The sequence below is a fragment of the Rana temporaria genome, chromosome 2 (assembly GCF_905171775.1).
Source record: "Rana temporaria chromosome 2, aRanTem1.1, whole genome shotgun sequence".
NCBI classification, from domain to species: Eukaryota; Metazoa; Chordata; class Amphibia; order Anura; family Ranidae; genus Rana; species Rana temporaria.
In genome coordinates this window covers 241,473,371-241,491,767 of record NC_053490.1, presented here as the reverse complement: position 1 = coordinate 241,491,767, position 18,397 = coordinate 241,473,371, and the positions used below count along the sequence as shown (strand labels likewise).

Below are 18,397 nucleotides of genomic sequence, written 5' to 3'. Positions count from 1 at the left end.
TTGTAAACAGGCATCACCAAATTGTATCTGTCTCTTCCGGGATGAATTGTAGTGTATACAGTGACCATGTTGTGCTTTTCCTGGTTTACATGCATGCATATTACCTTTCAGGTTGGTGGAACAAAGACGGGCGTTGTTCGCTATGTTGGAGAGACAGATTTTGCAAAGGGAGAATGGTGCGGAGTGGAACTGGATGAGCCATTGGGAAAGAATGATGGAGCTGTTGCTGGCACCAGGTATAAATAGTTATCTAACAGTTCAGTGATTGCATTTCTGGGTTTTATTATGTTACATTCAGGCTTTGTTTCAGGTCTCCCAATTTGCCTGAGCCTAATATACACTCTTATTACCAAAAGTATTGGGACACCTGCCTTTACACACACATGATCTTTAGCATCCCACTCTTAGGCTCTAGAGTTCAATATTGAGTTGGCCCACCCTTTACAGCTATAACGCCTTAAACTCTTCTGGAAAGACTTTTCACAAGGTTTAGCAGTGTGTCTATGGGAATGTTTGACCATTCTTCCAGAAGCACATTTGTGAGGTCAGGCACTGATGATGGACAAGAAGACCTGGCTCGCAGTTTCCGCTCTAATTCATCCCAAAGGTATTCGATTGGGTTGTGGTGCAGGCCAGTCATGTTCCTCCACCCCAAACTCGCTCATCCATGTATTTATGGACCTTGATTTGTGCACTGTGTCCTTTCAGGTAGGGAGAGAAGAAAGCACATTACATGTTAAGACCTACCCCAAAAATAAGCCCTACTGTGTCTTTTGTTGCCAAAATAATTATAAGTCCCGGGCTTATTTTCGGGGGAAACAAGGTATGTAGTGCAAAGATCTGCCTGATTTGATACAAATTGAATGAATGGCTTAGGTGTGTCCTCATATTACCTAGATGTTGTAAATCTTGTAAAGGAGATTGTACAATCAGATTGTTTTGAAAACTACCTTTGCAGTGGAACCCCCTGCACTGCAAGGTTAAATTCTTATTAACTCTGGGGATGGGAAATAAGATGTCATATTATTCTTGCTCCTCTGTCTGGCAGGCGCCAGAACTCTCCTTATCTCTGGATTGTGGGCAGTCCTGCACCATCCTCACATACAATGTAGGGCTATTGAGCCATTGGCCCTGCATTATATTTGATGACATCATTGTGTTTGACGTCATTGTGTAACAGCCAGCTGGAGCATCTTAGAGAAGAAGCATTGGGGAACCCCTTTGTAGAGATGGAGAAACCTGCCAAAGCAAGGAGTAGGCAAGTAGTATGCCTCATTCCTCTAGCCCTAGAGTTAATGAGCATTAAATCCTTACAGACCATGGGGGTCCCACTGCAAGTTTTTTTCTCGCAATTTGCAAGTTGGGCTTTAAGTATGCTGTGGGTGTCATTATTGATTTTAAAAATAGTTTGCAATCTAAAGCTGGCTAAAAAAGTAATTGAAGGGCAATTCAATAAAGCAATTGCAATACTTTTCTGGAGTTATGGGTGTTATTAAAATGTATTGAGCCAGTTGTGCAACGGTTTACTTGATATTTAAGACGTGTGTTACCAATTCAGAAAATGTTGGTGATAAGAAAAGTGGGAGTATTTCATGGTGGAATGAATTGTGTTGCATGCATAAGTTCTGTGTAGCAGAAAATTCTGCCTGAGGCAGTTTTGCAACAGAATTAGTTACATGAATCCAAAATAGCCAGTAAACAAAACCCTATGGGGGTGTATTTATCAAAACATTTGCATAGCAGTTCACCTACTGGAAATGTGTGTGATATGTAGTGTCATCTAGTGGCCAAATGAAGTATTTTCCATTTTAAATCAATGAAAAACATTTAACTAGCATATAAAACAAAATAAACATTTTAATGCACAGTGTTTTAGGACCGCTGGCTATATCTTTTATTTGGATTTATATGGTGCCAAAATTGGCTGTGTGCCCTTCTATACTGACTATGGACAACATGTTGATTTGATGAATCTATTGCAATTTTGCCTATTGTAGCTCAAACAGGAGACAGATTTCTAATATGCGTCTATGACACGCTTTATGAATTGCAGGGATTGAGAAGTATGTTTCTCTCACAAGGGGATATATTTGTTTTTTTAGTCATGGTGTTCTAGTATTTTATATGGAAAGAGTTACTTTAAATCCTAAAAATGATGGCCAGCATAACTATAAACATGAGAGGCGTATGGGATTTGTAGGCTGCTTTACAAATGGATTCAATGGAGAGACACTGGGAAGTAATTAAAATTTAATACACAGTCTCTAACTAAAACATATCTGACCTCATGAAATAATGATGACTGTCCTTTACGCTTCAAAAATACTAACAATTTCCAGGGTGTTTTCTAGCATCCATTCCAGTCCTAATAGGGTATGCTAATTATGTGTTCCAGTAACCCCTTTTAAATGTTTTTCCATATATTTTTATCTAGTCCAGATAGCCTTCAAGCATTTCTCTCAGTTTAGCTCTGGCTTTATCTGCCGCTTTCTCACATTCTTCTTAAAGCCTTTGTACTTTAACCCAGCTGTCAGCACAGCGGGATTTGCTCTTCAGAATGTAACATTCAAAAAAAATAAGTTAAAACTGTAAAGGGGTATTTATATATTTATGTTATACATATTATTTATCTAGCTTGTCATGTGCATTTCATGACAGTTTGTGGTTAAGCACCTGCCAGGCCCCTGTTGGGGTCATCCAAAACTTTGGTGACCTCATCCACTTGTCTAATTGACATTCCTCAAGTCTGGAATCAGAACAAGGAATGGAACATTAGTGCTGAGCCAGCTGGCTAATTTTCATATACTTGGCCATTTCAAGAGCATTAGCGGATCCAAAAAAGAGACAGAATGCAGATGATTTTGACATAAACCCAGAACAGCTGGGATATTATTTTTTTTAGAACCCAGAGTATGGTGTTTGTAAACACAGATTTCCAAAAAGCGCACTCTCATTACAGTAGCCAGTGATGTATGCAGTGCAGGTGGCCTTTTCTTCTGGGGAAAGTCAGTGTTGTAATGGGCAGATGTGGAGACAACAGATGGTTTACTATGACCTGCACTCTTGACCAAATATCCAGGATATCGTGTCATTTAGGCTGACAGTTTAACACGTACTGTACGTTTACGTTTATGTGGAAATATTCCAGAGATTTCCTGTGTTGTAATGTTGGGTTTGTTGGATTTTAACCTTGAAGAGATCGTGAAGTCCTAATGGAATTCTGAGAGACATCTTGATTAATACTAGTAGTGAGGAGAATGATCAGTTCATAGTGCTTGATAAATAATAATTTGAATGTCAGATGGAGAGCGGTTATTTTAGAACATCCACTTTGATATGAATGGAGACATCTTCCAGTGCATTCCCCACACAGGTATAGAGGGTAAGGGCCAGATTCTCAAAAAAGCGCCTATCTATAGGCGGGCGTAGCGTATCTCAGATACGTATTCTCAAAGAACTTGCGGCCAAAGTTACGGCGGCGTAGTGTAACTGTGCCGGCGTAAGCCCGCGTAATTCAAAGTAGGCTAGTGTGGGCGTGTTTTATGTTAATGTATCGTGACCCGATTTTTAAATTAAATTACGCCCGCTCAATGCCTAGTTGACGTGAACGTAACTTACGTCCAGCTCCATTCACGGACGACTTACGCAAACGACGTAAAACACGATGCTGTTCGTACGTTTCCCACGTCCATACCTAACATGACTTACCCCTGCTTTATGAGGGGTAACTTTACGCCGGCGTATGTCTTACGTAAACGACGTATCTTGCTACGCCGGGCGCACGTACGTTCGTGAATCGGCGTATCTAGTTAATTAGCATATTCGACGCGGAAATCTACGGAAGCGCCACCTAGCGGCCAGCGTAAATATGCAACTAAGATACGACGGTGTAAGAGACTTACGCCGCTCGTATCTTAGCCAAATTTATGCGTAACAGATTCTAAGAATCAGCCGCATAGATACGACGGCTCTCATTCGGACTTACGACAGCGTACATGTCGCTACTCCGTCGTAAGTCCTTTGAGAATCTGGGCCTATGTGTTCATCCTTGGATTGCAATCAAATCAGATTTTTTTTTGCAGGGTAAATCTTCCTGGTTGTCCTGAGTTAAGGAACAGCGATACACAAATATTCATATTTTTTCTGAAAAGAGATTGAAGTAGTTCTCTACTTTCTATTTCAATACAGTTATCTCAGTGAGGGGGTATGCGAATCCATAGCTCCCAACTGTCCCTGATTTCGAGGGACTGTCCCTGATTTGGAGCAATGTTCCTCTGTCCCTCTTTCCTCCTCATTTGTCCCTCATTTTGGTCTGATCTATATAGTTGTTTATAAAATGCACTTTTTATTTTTCAAAAACTGTTTTGCAGAGCTAAATTTTCATCCAATTTCTAAAGTGTTGCATTTGAAAAATGTAAAAGCCAATATAAAGGAATAGCAGTGGTGAAAAAAAAAAAAAAAGCCCTTATAGATTTAATTAACCTTTTTTGGGGTTAATTCTCCTTTGTGGCAGGTGGGCATGTCCTATGCCTACATACATTTGTTAGTAGGTGTCCCTTATTCCCATCTCAAAATGTTGGGAGGTATGTAATCCAACTTCAGTATTTTCATTGAGTTTTTTCACCCCTGTTTACTGGTTTAAAATGTGTAAATAAAGGGCGGATGAAAATTATTGCCGTTTGTTTTGGGCCCAAACTAAAATTTTACCCCTTTGTTCACAAATTTATAGTTTCCAATGATTGTGTCCAAGAGTGGGCCTCCTTTATATTTTTAGGGAGCTTGATCTCAGTGTGACCCCAAAAAAAACTTTATATGTCTTATTCATATGCACTTGAAAATATATTTTTCTAGTATCTATTGCTAATCTAGATATCAGCTTTTGAAAGACACTGGTCAACAAGGTAACACATAGGATAACCTATGAGACCATGGGATGTCCCACTAATTAAGAAGATATGGGATAAAGATAGCTTTTCCAAGTTCCTGTGAACAGTTGGCTCCTACTTGCCTTTGCCTTTGTTTGTGTGCTAAAAACTGTGATATCTTTTTCTCTCCCTGTATGCTTATTGCCTTAAAAAAATTAGCATTTTTAAATAATAAAAAAAACACAACACCGCTGGTAAAGTTACATTCCTATAAAAATCACCTTGTTAATGGACAGTTTTATTATAACTACGCAGACACACTACTCTCTGTTTGTTACATGGTATGATTACAGCATATACAAGGATACAGTATCCTTTACTTGATGTTAACATTGTTACATGCCTATGTATCTTTTTCAGTGCTTATTATGCTCATGTACAACATGTACCTGTATAGCACAAATGTTACCTATATGAAATGGAGCATCACTGTGCTCCAAAGTTAACTGTAAAGGTAACCACACTAATGCAGCCAGGAGAATATTAAACAATACAAATAACTTACAATGGACCCAGTCAGAAATGTAGAATGTCCTTACAACATTTCCGTAGAAGGCCACATCGTTGATAGAAAACAAACCTGATTGAGTAGCTCTATGGACTTTTAAAATTGTCCATATCATAAGATGCAGTGCTTCTAAAGGTGTCCCCTGGATAAATGGTTCAATATCTTGTGCCCAAATGGAGGTACTTCTATTGGTTGGTGACACAGTGACATTGGTGTCAGTCATGAGACACTATTCAGTGTGGCAACTAGTAATAGATTATATATGGTGACATTACTCAATGGTATAATTGGTGACAGATTATAAAAAAATGACATTAGTCACTGTGACAGTCAGTGGAAGATACTGTACAATGACATCAATCGCTATGACAATTGCTGATAAATACAGTGACATCAGTTAATGTCAGATTATACACAGTAAGATCAGTCAGTGTATTAGTTGGTTACAGATTATATATGTATTTTATCTATATTATTATAAATTGGTGTGACAGTTGGTGACATAATATATACAGTGAGAGCTGGTGAAATATTCAAATAATGTAACAGAAACCCGAAGAAGGGATCTAAGTTGTCCAAAAAGTTTGCATCTTTAATAACTTACGTTAGCCAAACTTTCTGCTTTAATCGCTGGCAGATTATATTCAATGGCATAAGTCAGTGTGATAGGTGATATGACCAATTATTTACAGTGCATCTGGAAAGTATTCACAGCTCTTCACCTTTTTTCACATTTTGTTATGTTTACAGCCTTATTCCAAAAAGGATTAAATTCATTATTTTCCTCAAAATTCTACAAACAAAACCCCATAATGACAACGTAAAATAAGTCTGTTTGAAATGTTTGCAAATTTATTAAAAATAAAAAATGAAAAAATCACATGTACATATCGGGCCAGATTCACAGAGAGATACGATGGTGTATCTCCTGATACGCCATTGTATCTCTGACTTACACTGGTCGTATCTATACGCCTGATTCATAGAATCAGTTACGCATAGATATGGCTAAGATCCGACAGGTGTAGTAACTGTGTTACACCGTCGGATCTTATTTTCAATTTGAAAATGGCGCGGGGGTCGTTCCCGCTGATTTACGCTGAATAATATGTAAATCAGCGAGATACGCAAATTCACGAACGTACGCGGACCCGACGCAGTTTGTTACGACGTTTCCGTAGCGTTTTTTTCGGCGTATACTTACCCCTGCTTCTATGAGGCGCAGCCAATGTTAAATATAGCCGTCGTTCCCGCGTCGATTTTGAATTTTTTTACGTCGTTTGCGTACGCCGATTCAGAAACCCGCGCGTCGCAAGTTACGCTCACGTCAAAACCACTGACGTACTAGTGAGCAATGCACGCCGGGAAATTTTGCGGACGGCGCATGCTCATTTAAATCGGCGCAGGGAACGCGCTTGATTTAAATAGTACACTCCCCCTAGCCGCGGAATTTGAATTCCGCCGGGGGATTTGCAAGACGTTTGGAGGTAAGTGGTTTGTGAATTACCCACTTGCCTCTCAAACTTGCGGCAGCGTATCTTAAATCAGAATCTGGCCCATCATGTCCAATCAACTGAATTTACCACAGATTCCAATCAAGTTGTAGAAAGTTGTAGAAACATCTCAAGGATGATCAGTGGAAAGAGGAAGCACCTGAGCTCCATTTTGACCGTCATGGCAAAGGCTGTGAATACTTATGTACATGTGATTTTTTTATATATATATATATATATATATATATATATATATATATATATATATATATATATATATATATAAATTTGCAAAGATTAGAATTTAAACAAACTTCATCACTTTGTTATTATGGGGTATTGTTTGTAGCTTTTTTATTTATTTTTTAATTTAAAGTTTTTATTGTGTGCACCAGTAAGAACAAAACTAATCCAGCATTGAAACATGGTGCAGTACGAATAGGCTGTTATACAAACCAATCAGAAAGTAGCATTGTATGTTAGCAACATAGCGAATAGGATGATATCAACATGGTAACAAAGCAATTACATTAGATTGAATTAAAACAATGTAAAACTTGTTTGTAGAACTTTGAGGAAAATAATGAATTTAATCCATTTTGGAATAAGGCTGTAACATAGCAAAATGTGGAAAAAGTGAAGCACTGTGAATACTTTTCAGATGCACTGTACAGTGATTTTAGTTGGTATAACAGTCGATTAGAAATTTGTATGGCAAGCAGATGGAGGCATAGAAAGCAACAGGGCTGCTGATGAGCTAGTACAACCGACCCTGTTGTACCGGGCCCAACGTCCTTGGCTCAGCAAGGGGGCACAGGCAATCTGAACAGAGTGCATAATAAAAAAAAATTGAAGTCTTTTTCCAACTAATGATTTCAAGCTACCCCCCCAGCCCCCCACCTAACTTATCTGGTTTTTTTTTCACCTTCTGGGTCCCTCTGTATCGATGGGTGTGTGGGAAGAACTAGTTCTATTTTGGGCGCATGTCAATTATGCGCCCACTCCGCATGTTATTCTTGGCTCAAATCCCGGCCTGCATATTGCCTTCCCTGGCGGAGTGAATTATCTTCCTCCGCTCATGATGCTCAGCTGTGTTCTCCACTCGGCCTGAGACTGGAGAAGAAGCAGTAAGGCGAACCGCTGGCTTGGGGGTGATATAGACAAGATCTGCTACATGGATATTATATTGTCTCTGCAGGTAGCACATGCACATTATGGCATTGGCAGCTTGGATGGCATTCTTATCTCTGCAAGTAGCACATTATGGCATTAGCAGCATTGCACTTTGTTTCAAGGGACATGTGGCGGGACCAGTGGTGGGGCCGAAGAAGGGGCCAGGGGTGGGGCTGCAGGGGGCCCCTGACAGGTAGGCTGTACGGAGCCCGATGATTTCTATCAGTGGCTCTGGAGAGCAAAGTCAGGAATAGAGCACAGTGCAGACAATGAGATGGGAGAGTGCAGGCAGTGTGGACACAGGGCGATGTAGAGAGAACTATAACAGATGCTGCCTTTGGGGACAGTGCAGCTGTGTCAAGCTTAGTACTGACAGTATGCAAAGTCCAAAAAGACAGTGCGTGAAGTACGGAGATATTTGAAGAGTTGTGACAGAACAGCTGCACAGAAGCTAGAGCTCGGTAAGGACTGTTTTAGGCAAAATGGACCCAATGCTTAAATTCTGTAACCCTAGTACAGAGATATTTCATAAGTAAGCTCTATTACAGTTCTTAAATAAACTTTACTCAGAATCAATATTGTGCCAATAAACATAATATTGATTTAAAGCAGCAGATCCAATGTAGCTGGTATTGGGTGTTATAAGTATTACCCCGCAATAGTCATTTATGGGTCCAGTAACAGATCACTTTATAAGACTTTCTAAGGCCTGTCAGGCAAACCAATTTTAACCAGATTTTATTTTTGAAATTTTTTATAACAGATTTTACCACACGCAGTGCCACTGCATTGCCATATTTATGCCCATTACAACACTCCTGCACTTTTCATTTCTGAAGTTCAGTGCTGAGCTTCTACACCCTGTGTAAGACATTTGTGAGCACTGTCTATGGTCGAGGACATAAACACTGCTGGGGATGTCGGTTGCTCTTTTTGGAGTCAGTGTGATAGAAGTATGAGCACTGTTTGTCGGTATGGTCACTGGAGGTGAATAAACTCTGTATTGAGATAAAGCATGTTTTGTTCAGTAAAAATTCACTACTGGGTCCTTCAAGACTAAAAAAAAGAGGCCAGTTTACAGTGTCTGTTGGCTCTGAACATGAAGACGCCTTAGGAACAGAAGTGTGGAGAACTATTTAAATGGCTGTGGTTACCTAACCTTCCCATAGGGGGCAAACTCCCACCTCCCCTACAAATAATGGTTACCATTCCTCCCACTGATACCATATATAGGGCACTATTCTTCTCTTTGACACCAACAATGGGGTGCTATTCTTCCCTTTGACACCAACAATGGGGTGCTATTCTTTCCTTTGACACCAACAAGGGGGCACTTTTCCTCCCAATGATGGGGCACCATTCCTCCTATTTATACCAACAACAGGGCATATTCCTCCCACTAAAAGCAATGATGGGGCACTATTCCTCCCACTGATGCCAACAATGGAGCACTATTCCTCCCACTAAAACCAAAGATGGGGCGTTGTTTACTCCCACTGATGACAGGGCATTTTCTACTTCCACTAGCCACAGCCTGGCTCTATGAAACCTGAAAGTCATTAAACTGTCTTTATGTTTAGAAAGCTTGGAGACCCCCGCTATAAAGTATGCTGTTATTGCATGTCATGTTTTTTGAAAAGTGGACAATTCTGAGGCCCTGTACACACGACCGAGTTTCTCGGCAGAATTCAGCCAGAAACTCGGTTCAGAGCTGAATTCTGCCGAGAAACCCGGCCGTGTGTACACTTTCGGCCGAGGAAGCCGACAAGGACCTCGGCGAGGAAATGGAGAACATGTTCTCTATTTCCTCGTTGTTCAATGGCAAAAGTCGGCCCGCCGAGTTCCTCGGCGGCTTCCACACTGAACTCGACGAGGAACTCGATGTGTTTGGCACGTCGAGTTCCTCGGGTCGTGTGTACGGGGCCTGAGAGATTTAAAGAGCAGATAAGGAGTAGTACGGTATTACAGGAGTGGTATAGTTTAAGGCCTTGTTCACACAGGGCATTTTAATTCGTGTTTTGGTCAGAGCCGCATGCAACACCTGTGCATCCTCGTGCTGGTATATAAAAATTTGTATTTCAATGAGCCTAGTTTGCACAACTGTGGTGCTTTTATATGAATTTACAGCATGCTACATTTATTTGCACCTAAATGTACCAGAACACATATGAATGCACCTCAGCTCAGTAAAAAAAAAATTATATATAAAAATAGAAGTCAATAGTGCCTTAAAATACAATGCAAACAATGCAAATGCATTAAAAAATGCATGTAAATATGCATGCAGAACTGCACACTGCAGGTATTGTGGTGTAAACAAGCCATTATATGAGCTATTTTGTATTGTTATGATCTTTATCTCAGTGTAATGCTATAGTACATACTGATTTTGCTGCATTCATTGACATTTGGAATTTAATAGATCGTAATAGTAACAGGGTTAATAATTGGCCAGCTATTTTCTGTTATCCACTCAATGAATATCAGCTGATTGTATTTATTTTGTTTACTACAGGTACTTTCAGTGTCCACCAAAGTATGGCCTGTTTGCTCCTATCCACAAAGTGATCCGCATTGGTTTTCCATCTACAAGTCCTGCTAAAGCTAAGAAAAGCAAAAGGATGACAATGGGAGTGTCTGCATTGACTCACAGTCCCAGCAGCTCCTCCATCAGCTCAGTGAGCTCAGTGGCATCTTCTGTAGGAGGGAGACCCAGCAGGAGTGGCCTGGTAAGGAGCAAATTGTTAATAGAATTTTGAGGAAAGTACAGTTTATTCTAATAACATGCAATAGTTAATTTTATTAAGCTTTACAATGTGTTTTATTCACGTTTTTCATTGGCATAATGCATAAAGTATATTCATCAGCTCTACCAAAGTAATGTGCAACAGTGTTGGCGCTTTGGCATTGCACTTGGTTTTTGGAATTTTTGAGAGTACATAAAGTATTACTAAAGGTAAAATATATATATATGTTTTTTTCTTTTGGGATAATGAGAACATCTGTCAGGTTTTTATTGCTGTATGTCCCCCCATTAGGGAGATTCACCCTCTCAATTTGTTCTGTTTATCATTAAGACTAGGGTGGCCAGATGTGCCCGGACTGAGGACACTGTCCCCGGACCAAGTCTGTTCCCGGTTTTGTCCCTGGATTGGATTTGAACTGGAGCCCAGGCAATTTCAAAGACAGTCAGTGCAGAATAAAAATAAATAAGTCTGAATTACACACCCCGCTCTGCCGCTCCTACTAGCTTGGGGGGGGGGGTGTATTTTTTCCATTATCTGTGCCCCTTTCTGATGATCATGTTCTGGTCAGAGCAGAGAGACTATTTCTTCAGCTTTTGGCGCATGCCCATTCCGCTCCCGCTCGCATGTTCTTCTGCTTTGGCTCAGGTCCCAGGCAGTGTCAGGCAGAGAGAGGCTGAGCTCAGCTGACAGTGAACAGCAGCAGGAACAGGGAAGCGTATACGATCGTGGGGCTGCCAGTGCCTTCAAGGCTTCAACACAGGTGTGCTTTGGGAATGTCTGTGATTAGACTACATTGCACTTTGTCTGTCTCTCTGGCATATTGGATGGTATCACAACTCACAGGCAGCAGGCACTCTATCATGGCTTTGTCTGGCAGTGCACAGTCACAGTGCGTCACATAACATGACTGCTGGGTTCTGATTCTGTTAACTTATTGGTTATAAGTTAACAAATCCAGCACCCAGCAGCCATTTTATGTGACACACTGTGACAGATCCATGATAGAGTGCTTGCTGCTTGTGAGTTAACATAATGCTGATGATCTTAACCAGTTGGCTACTGCCCCATAGCAGATTTACTGCTACAGGGCGGTCTTGCTGCACAGGATCATGTATATATATATATATACACGAGAACCGGTCTGCCTATGTAAACAAGGCAGGTCACCATTCTGTCAGTATGAAGACAGTGATCCTGTGTTCATCCAGAGCAGGGACAGGGATCTATGCCTTCTCTTACTAAAAGCAGCTCCCCCACAGTGAGAAAACTCTTGTTAGGCACAAAGATGTTAACCCCTCCCCAGCCAGTTTTATTAGTACAGTGACAGTGCATATTTTTAGCACTGATCACTGTATTAGTGTCACTAGTGTCATTAGTGTTATGTAGTATATGGTTATACTGACCAATGAAGTAGCAAGTTACAAGGTACAAACCACTGAGGTTTCTGTCAATGCTCATTTAATGGTACTTTTACTGCTAATTCAAGTAACAAGGCATTCAGTAACCTGTAACTTATATCCCATTTAGAGCCTTGTGTTTTTATGCATAGTAAACATCTTCGTCTTGGTATAAGAATGAAAAGAAATGTATTCCCTGCATTATTGTAACCTGAAGCTAACGGATTTGCACATAGCTTACAGAAACATCGTCTCGCTACGCACGAAAAATCTCTGGTACAACTGCACTTCAAGAGGCTCTGAAGGAAAAGCAGCAACACATTGAGCAATTATTGGCTGAAAGAGACCTGGAACGAGCAGAGGTAGCTAAAGCCACCAGTCACATCTGTGAAGTAGAGAAAGAGCTTACACATTTAAAAGCCCAACATGAAAAGGTAAACCAATGACTATGTATTCCATCATAGATTCACTTTTATGTTATATGGCTATATATTAGGGTTTTAGTAGTGTACAGGCAAGCCCCATCTGCTGCTGAAGCATCTTTTTCAATTCCATCTTGCACTGAAGTGAGTTACTACTTTTGGGATGGGCATTAGATCACACACAAACATCATTACCTACTGAAAGCAATATTATGGAACTAATTGCAATTACTATAAAGAGCATTGATGTAATTGCTAGGATTCCTATACTGGAGCCAGCTCATAGATTGACTGCTACTCTACTGGATCATGAACTGAAACTTACTTGGATTTTTATACAGTTACAGAGTTAGAAAGAAATATTAACCCAATCGGTCATTATTAACTAAATGTGGCCATAAGCATGTAAGAGGGTCCCCTAGTGGTGGAGGAACGTAAAAGCCTTGTCCTCCTCATTGTCATCTTGTGACCTCGGCACCACCAAGCTGTGCAGGGCAAAGTGACCCAAATGTATACAACCCCACAGTCCATGGGTGGCTTATCTGGCTTACTTGATATAACTGAAGACTCAAGAGCACATTATCTCCAGTCTCTCCCGCTCACGTTACAGACCAGCAGCGGAATCCCCCTTGCTCTGCCTCTTGCCCGTAGGGCTACAGGATGAAACGCCAGTCACCAACCCAAACTATATTACAGGCCTACCAGGGCCTTAACCCTTTCACGCCAGATTAGACAAAACACTCATCCGAGCTCAGCCAACAACACAGCGGTTCTCAACCTATGGGTCGCGACCCCTTCGGGGGTTGTATGCCGATTTGCCAGGGGTCACTGAATCCCGGGCTGTTCCTGGAGCCCGCGCCACTCTCCCAGCCTTTTTGCGTCCGCCCAGCAGGGCTGTCCCTGGTGCCTTTGGCCGCAAATTCGGTTCAACGCATGGCTGGGGGGCAGAGACTAGATACAGTTGACTGGTGAGGAATGTGAAGTGGGAGGGGATGGAAGAGACCCTATCTCCTGATTTCGGAATAGGTTTCACTGCTGCGAGACAACATGGAGCAGGAGACACAGTGAAAACACTAACTGTGATTATAGGTGCCATTTAAAGTCCCCACTACAGTTCTCAGATAAGCAGATGACCTTGATCAAGAGCACACTAAGTTGGCTGATCAGAGTTGGCTCCCCCCAGCACTGCCACTAATCCCACCAACCCCTCCCCCCCCCAGCACTGCCACTCATCCCATTCCCCCCCCCCCAAACAGGGAGAAAAAGAAGGGACAAAAAAGAGAGAATACATTTAAGAGAGAAAAAGAGGGGACAAAGCACAGAAAAAGGGGAAGAAAAATAATTGAGAAAGAACAAGAAATTAGGATAGAGAGAGGGAAATGGGGAGGAAAAAAAACAAGAAATTAGGATAGAGAGAGATTGAAGGGAAAGAAAGGAGAACAAAGAAAAAAATGGTACATCCAAAAAATTACCAGAAAGGGTTTTAATACTGTAAAGCCCCGTACACACGACCAGTTTCCTCGGCAGAATTCAGCTTCCGACCGAGTTTCTGGCTGAATTCTGCCGAGGAAACTGGTCGTGTGTACACTTTCAGCCGAGGAAGCCGACGAGGAGCTCGACGAGGAAATAGAGAACATGTTCTCTATTTCCTCGTTGTTCTATGGGAGCTCTCGTCCCGCCGAGCTCCTCGGCGGCTTCAGTGCTGAACTGGCCGAGGAACTCGATGTGTTTGGCACGTCGAGTTCCTCGGCCGTGTGTACGAGGCTTAAGAGTGCAAGGGACCCAGGGAGCACTAAATGTTCGTGGGTTAGGGGCACAAATTACTTGACTTGCCTTAGGTGCTGACAACCCACGCTTCAAAATAATATTACTGTTAGGGGTTCCCCACATTTCTAGAAATTTTATTAAGGGGTCACGGCACTAGAAAAGTTGAAAAGCACTGCAATAACAGAAGGTCTAGTCTGGAAACTTTCTTTTCTTGAATGCTTTATTTAACAGCTGTTCCTTTACAAAATCCAGCTAGTGGCATAACACTTATTTATATAGTAATACACACCCTGCATAGAGGGGTTGAGTGCCAGTATTCTGCAAAGCCGCCCTCACAACATATCACCCTGAGGTATATTTCACAGGCCAATGCTGGGGTCCACAATGTGAGAAAGCATGTGGCTACCTTGCCACCACAAACAAGAGTGCTTCATGGCAATCTCTTCCCTTGCACCAAAGTCCCTAGCAGCTCTTCTCCCACTTTTTTTACCTAGTCAGGGAGAAGAAGTCCAGCCCTATCTGGCTGGAGAGCAGGGATGGACTGGCCTTTGATACAACAGGGAGTTTCCCGGTGGGCCGATGCCTCAGTGGGCTGGCTTCAGTGACAGCCCCCCTCCGCTCCTCTGTCTCTCCCTCCCCGCAGAGCTCACCTGGGGGGAACAAAGAAGCAGGGGGAGGACTAGAGGAGCAGGGGGGACAACAGAGGAGCATGGGGGGAGGGGACAGACAGCTGACTCAACAGCTATGGCCTGGGAGTTTCTCACTTCTGCCTAATTGTGTCCCATAAGGGGGGAACCGAGCTGATTCCTTGCCCCGGGTGAAATAATGTCTAGCTTCCCCACTGGTACTGCCTATAAGAGTACCAGTACCAGCCGTTCTACTAATAAAGTAGAACGGCTAGTGGCTAGTGAAGGGGGAGAGGGGGCTTGGGTGGCCGGGGGGGGGGGTGCAGGAGTTGTTCGGCCGCCATGGGAGAGACCTGTCAAAGTGGGCCAGTCTGGATGAAGTCCAGGGCCACATTTTTGTCCTAGTCCAGCCCTGCTGGAGAGTGGCAGCAGCTATTCTTAAATGTACACTAACCTCCTCTTACAGGCAGGGCAAGTATCCCCTCTTACAGACAGGGCAATTATTGCAATCATTCTCCCAGTTTTTGGAATAATATTTTGCATAGCCACTGCACTAGAGCAACCTCTTTACATAATAGTTATGCGGGCTCCTCTTTGAATGTTTTTCATTGCTCTTTGCTTACTTTAAACACAAAATGTTAGCTTGCTGTGTGTGCTTTGGTATGACCACCAGTCATAAAATGCTTTTAAGTGTTTAATTATGTCTGGTTGATAAGGGCGATAAATACCCATTGATTTTACCAAAAATCTTGTAGGCTGATCACTTCCTCTGCTCTCGGCATGTACAGAAGGAGAGGTTATAGAGATGAGGAGGATGAAAAAGATAAGGAGAAATCTGTGTTCTTTGTAATGCATCAAACATGAAGTAGGCAGGACCGACAACACATGCTTTGAAATTCAGAGCCAAAAAAATACACTGTGTTGTCTTGTCAAGGTAGTAGTACTACATTATATTTTTGGCACCTCAACAGTTTTGCCTTGACATATGCTTATTATTTCCTACTGCTTGGCACATCTTTGATGGAATGGGGTATGTCCCTGTAGTAAGTTGTACAAGTAATAGGACTGCGTTGTCAGTGTTAGTAAAAATGATGTCAACTTTATTTTAAAACTCCTACAATTTTTTATAGTGGAAAATGGTTAAAAAAATTCTGTAAGGGTTTGTCTATGTCCCCATTTGAGTTATTTTACTTCCAATGCAGTCATCAGGACAGGAAGTGGCAAAATATCTCTCTAAAGGGACGCAGATACAAATAAAGGGTTTGGATTTTTTTTGTTCAGTAGATTTGCCATCATCAGGACAGGAAGTGGCAGAATATCTCTCTAAAGGGACACAGATAGCAATAAAGGGTTGTTTTTTTCAGTAGAGTTGCAGTCATCAGGACAGGAAGCAGAAGAATATCTCTCTAAAGGAACGCAGATAGGAAAAAAGATTGATTTTCTATTAGTAGAGTTGGGAACAGGTAGACGTTTAACTTGGCACCCATTTGAAGTGAGCCTTCAGCTACAATGCTAATTGCTACATACAGCGGTTTGAAGAATGCATATTGGAAACCAGGTTTTGGTGTCTTTGGTGCACTCATGTGTATACCAATTGTGCAAATTTTTTTTTTTGTTAATTTTCTGCACAGCCTAATTTCAACACAAAAGGTCCCATAATGTCTGTAAGAAGATAACAATTATTTTATGGCAACTTCCTGTACTTTTCACCTATTCATAGTGAGATTTATTGCAATATACCTTAATTAAAGGGGTTGTAAAGGTAATTTTTTCCCCTAAATAGCTTCCTTTACCTTAGTGCAGTCCTCCTTCACTTACCTCGTGCTTCGATTTTGCTTTTAAATGTCCTTATTTTTTCTGAGAAATCCTCACTTCCTGTTCTTCTGTCTGTAACTACAAACCGTAATGCAAGGCTTTCTCCCTGGTGTGGAGAAAGCCACTTGAGGGGGGAGGGGGCGAGCAGGCAAGTCAGGACACTCTCTACTTTGCAGATAGAGAAAGAAGCTGTATGTTGGTGGGCGTATTGACACTCCTGCTCGCCCCTCCCCCCTCAAGAGGCTTTCTCCACACCAGGGAGAAAGCCCTGCATTACGGTGGTGAGTTACAGACAGAAGAATAGGAAGTGAGGATTTCTCAGAAGAAATAAGGCCATTTAAAAGCAAAATGGAAGGATGAGGTAAGTGAAGGAGGACTGCACTAAGGTAAGGGAAGCTATTTAGGGAAAAGAAATGTTACCTTTACAACCCCTTTAATCTAAGCACTATAAAGATAAGTTAACTTTCAAAGAATACTATATCTAATATAACTTTTTAAAGCATTTTAAGGGAAGTCAAGATATGTGCAGCTATGATCTTCCTAAAATAAACATTAACCTTAAAGTGTTTATAAAATACTACTTATTCTCATATGATGGATATAGTAAACTGCATGCCGGAGGCTTCATGCTTTCCCAGTGCTACAAATAAGCCTTTTTATTAGAGAAAGGCATGCAAGCATATCACAGCGATCGTCTAATACAGATAACCACTAATACAGTTTCTGTTTTATGCAGTCACGCATGAATCCAAAAAGGGAAACATTGCCTGGCTGTAGACATTGTCCATTAAAATATGCCTCAGACTTATGAAAAGATTTGTTACTCAAGCAACACATTGGTAGAGAATGGCGGCTAAACTCTGTAGACGATAGTAAAACTGAATCTGCTGTAAATGTCTGCAGGATATCATATTACTCCAGAAGCCCATTTACCATAAATCTGGGTGACTTTTTTTCTGGGAACTGCCCCAGCTGTTCCCTTTAACTTATGCTAAATTCACCAGGTTATATTACGGGTTACTAATAATTTGAAAACTGAAAGCATTTCAAATATTTCCGTTTTAATGCTAATATTAAGGGTCAATATATATCTTTTATATTTATTTACTATAACAAGAAATTTGTATTTGCATTTGACTGTTTTGGTATATACAATAGAGTGAGTACAATATGGCTTTCTTTGTGCTAATAGCTTTTTTCTGTGCCAGTATATTACAGAGGCCGAAGGAAATATACAGAGGGCTTGTTCTATGGTAGAAACAGCACAGAAAGAGAAATTTGAGCTGCTTAACCAACTAGAAGAGGAAAAAAGGTAAAACATTAGAAATATATTTGTATTAAAAATTAAAAAAATTTTTAACATGTGATATTCAAAATACAGACAGATTCTGTGAGCAAATAGATTTGCATTTTACTGGGTTTGTTGGAAATTTGTGTTATATTCCTTGGTGCCAAACAAAGGGTAAAATCCATTATACACTTCAAAGCCTTTTTTTTTCTTTTCATATAGCATACAATAAATAC

General features: G+C 41.2%; 1 protein-coding gene across 3 annotated transcripts in view; it reads left to right on the top strand.

Annotated features, from left to right (window-relative positions):
• CLIP2 (CAP-Gly domain containing linker protein 2) overlaps nucleotides 1-18,397 on the top strand; it is a 172,954-nt gene that overhangs the window by 113,393 nt on the left and 41,164 nt on the right. For all 3 annotated transcript variants that reach the window (XM_040336701.1, XM_040336703.1, XM_040336702.1), the window contains exons 4-7: nucleotides 112-236; nucleotides 10,615-10,828; nucleotides 12,480-12,677; nucleotides 18,082-18,185. In XM_040336701.1, coding sequence (XP_040192635.1) covers nucleotides 112-236; nucleotides 10,615-10,828; nucleotides 12,480-12,677; nucleotides 18,082-18,185 — 641 coding nt within the window. The remainder of the gene's footprint in view (nucleotides 1-111; nucleotides 237-10,614; nucleotides 10,829-12,479; nucleotides 12,678-18,081; nucleotides 18,186-18,397) is intronic.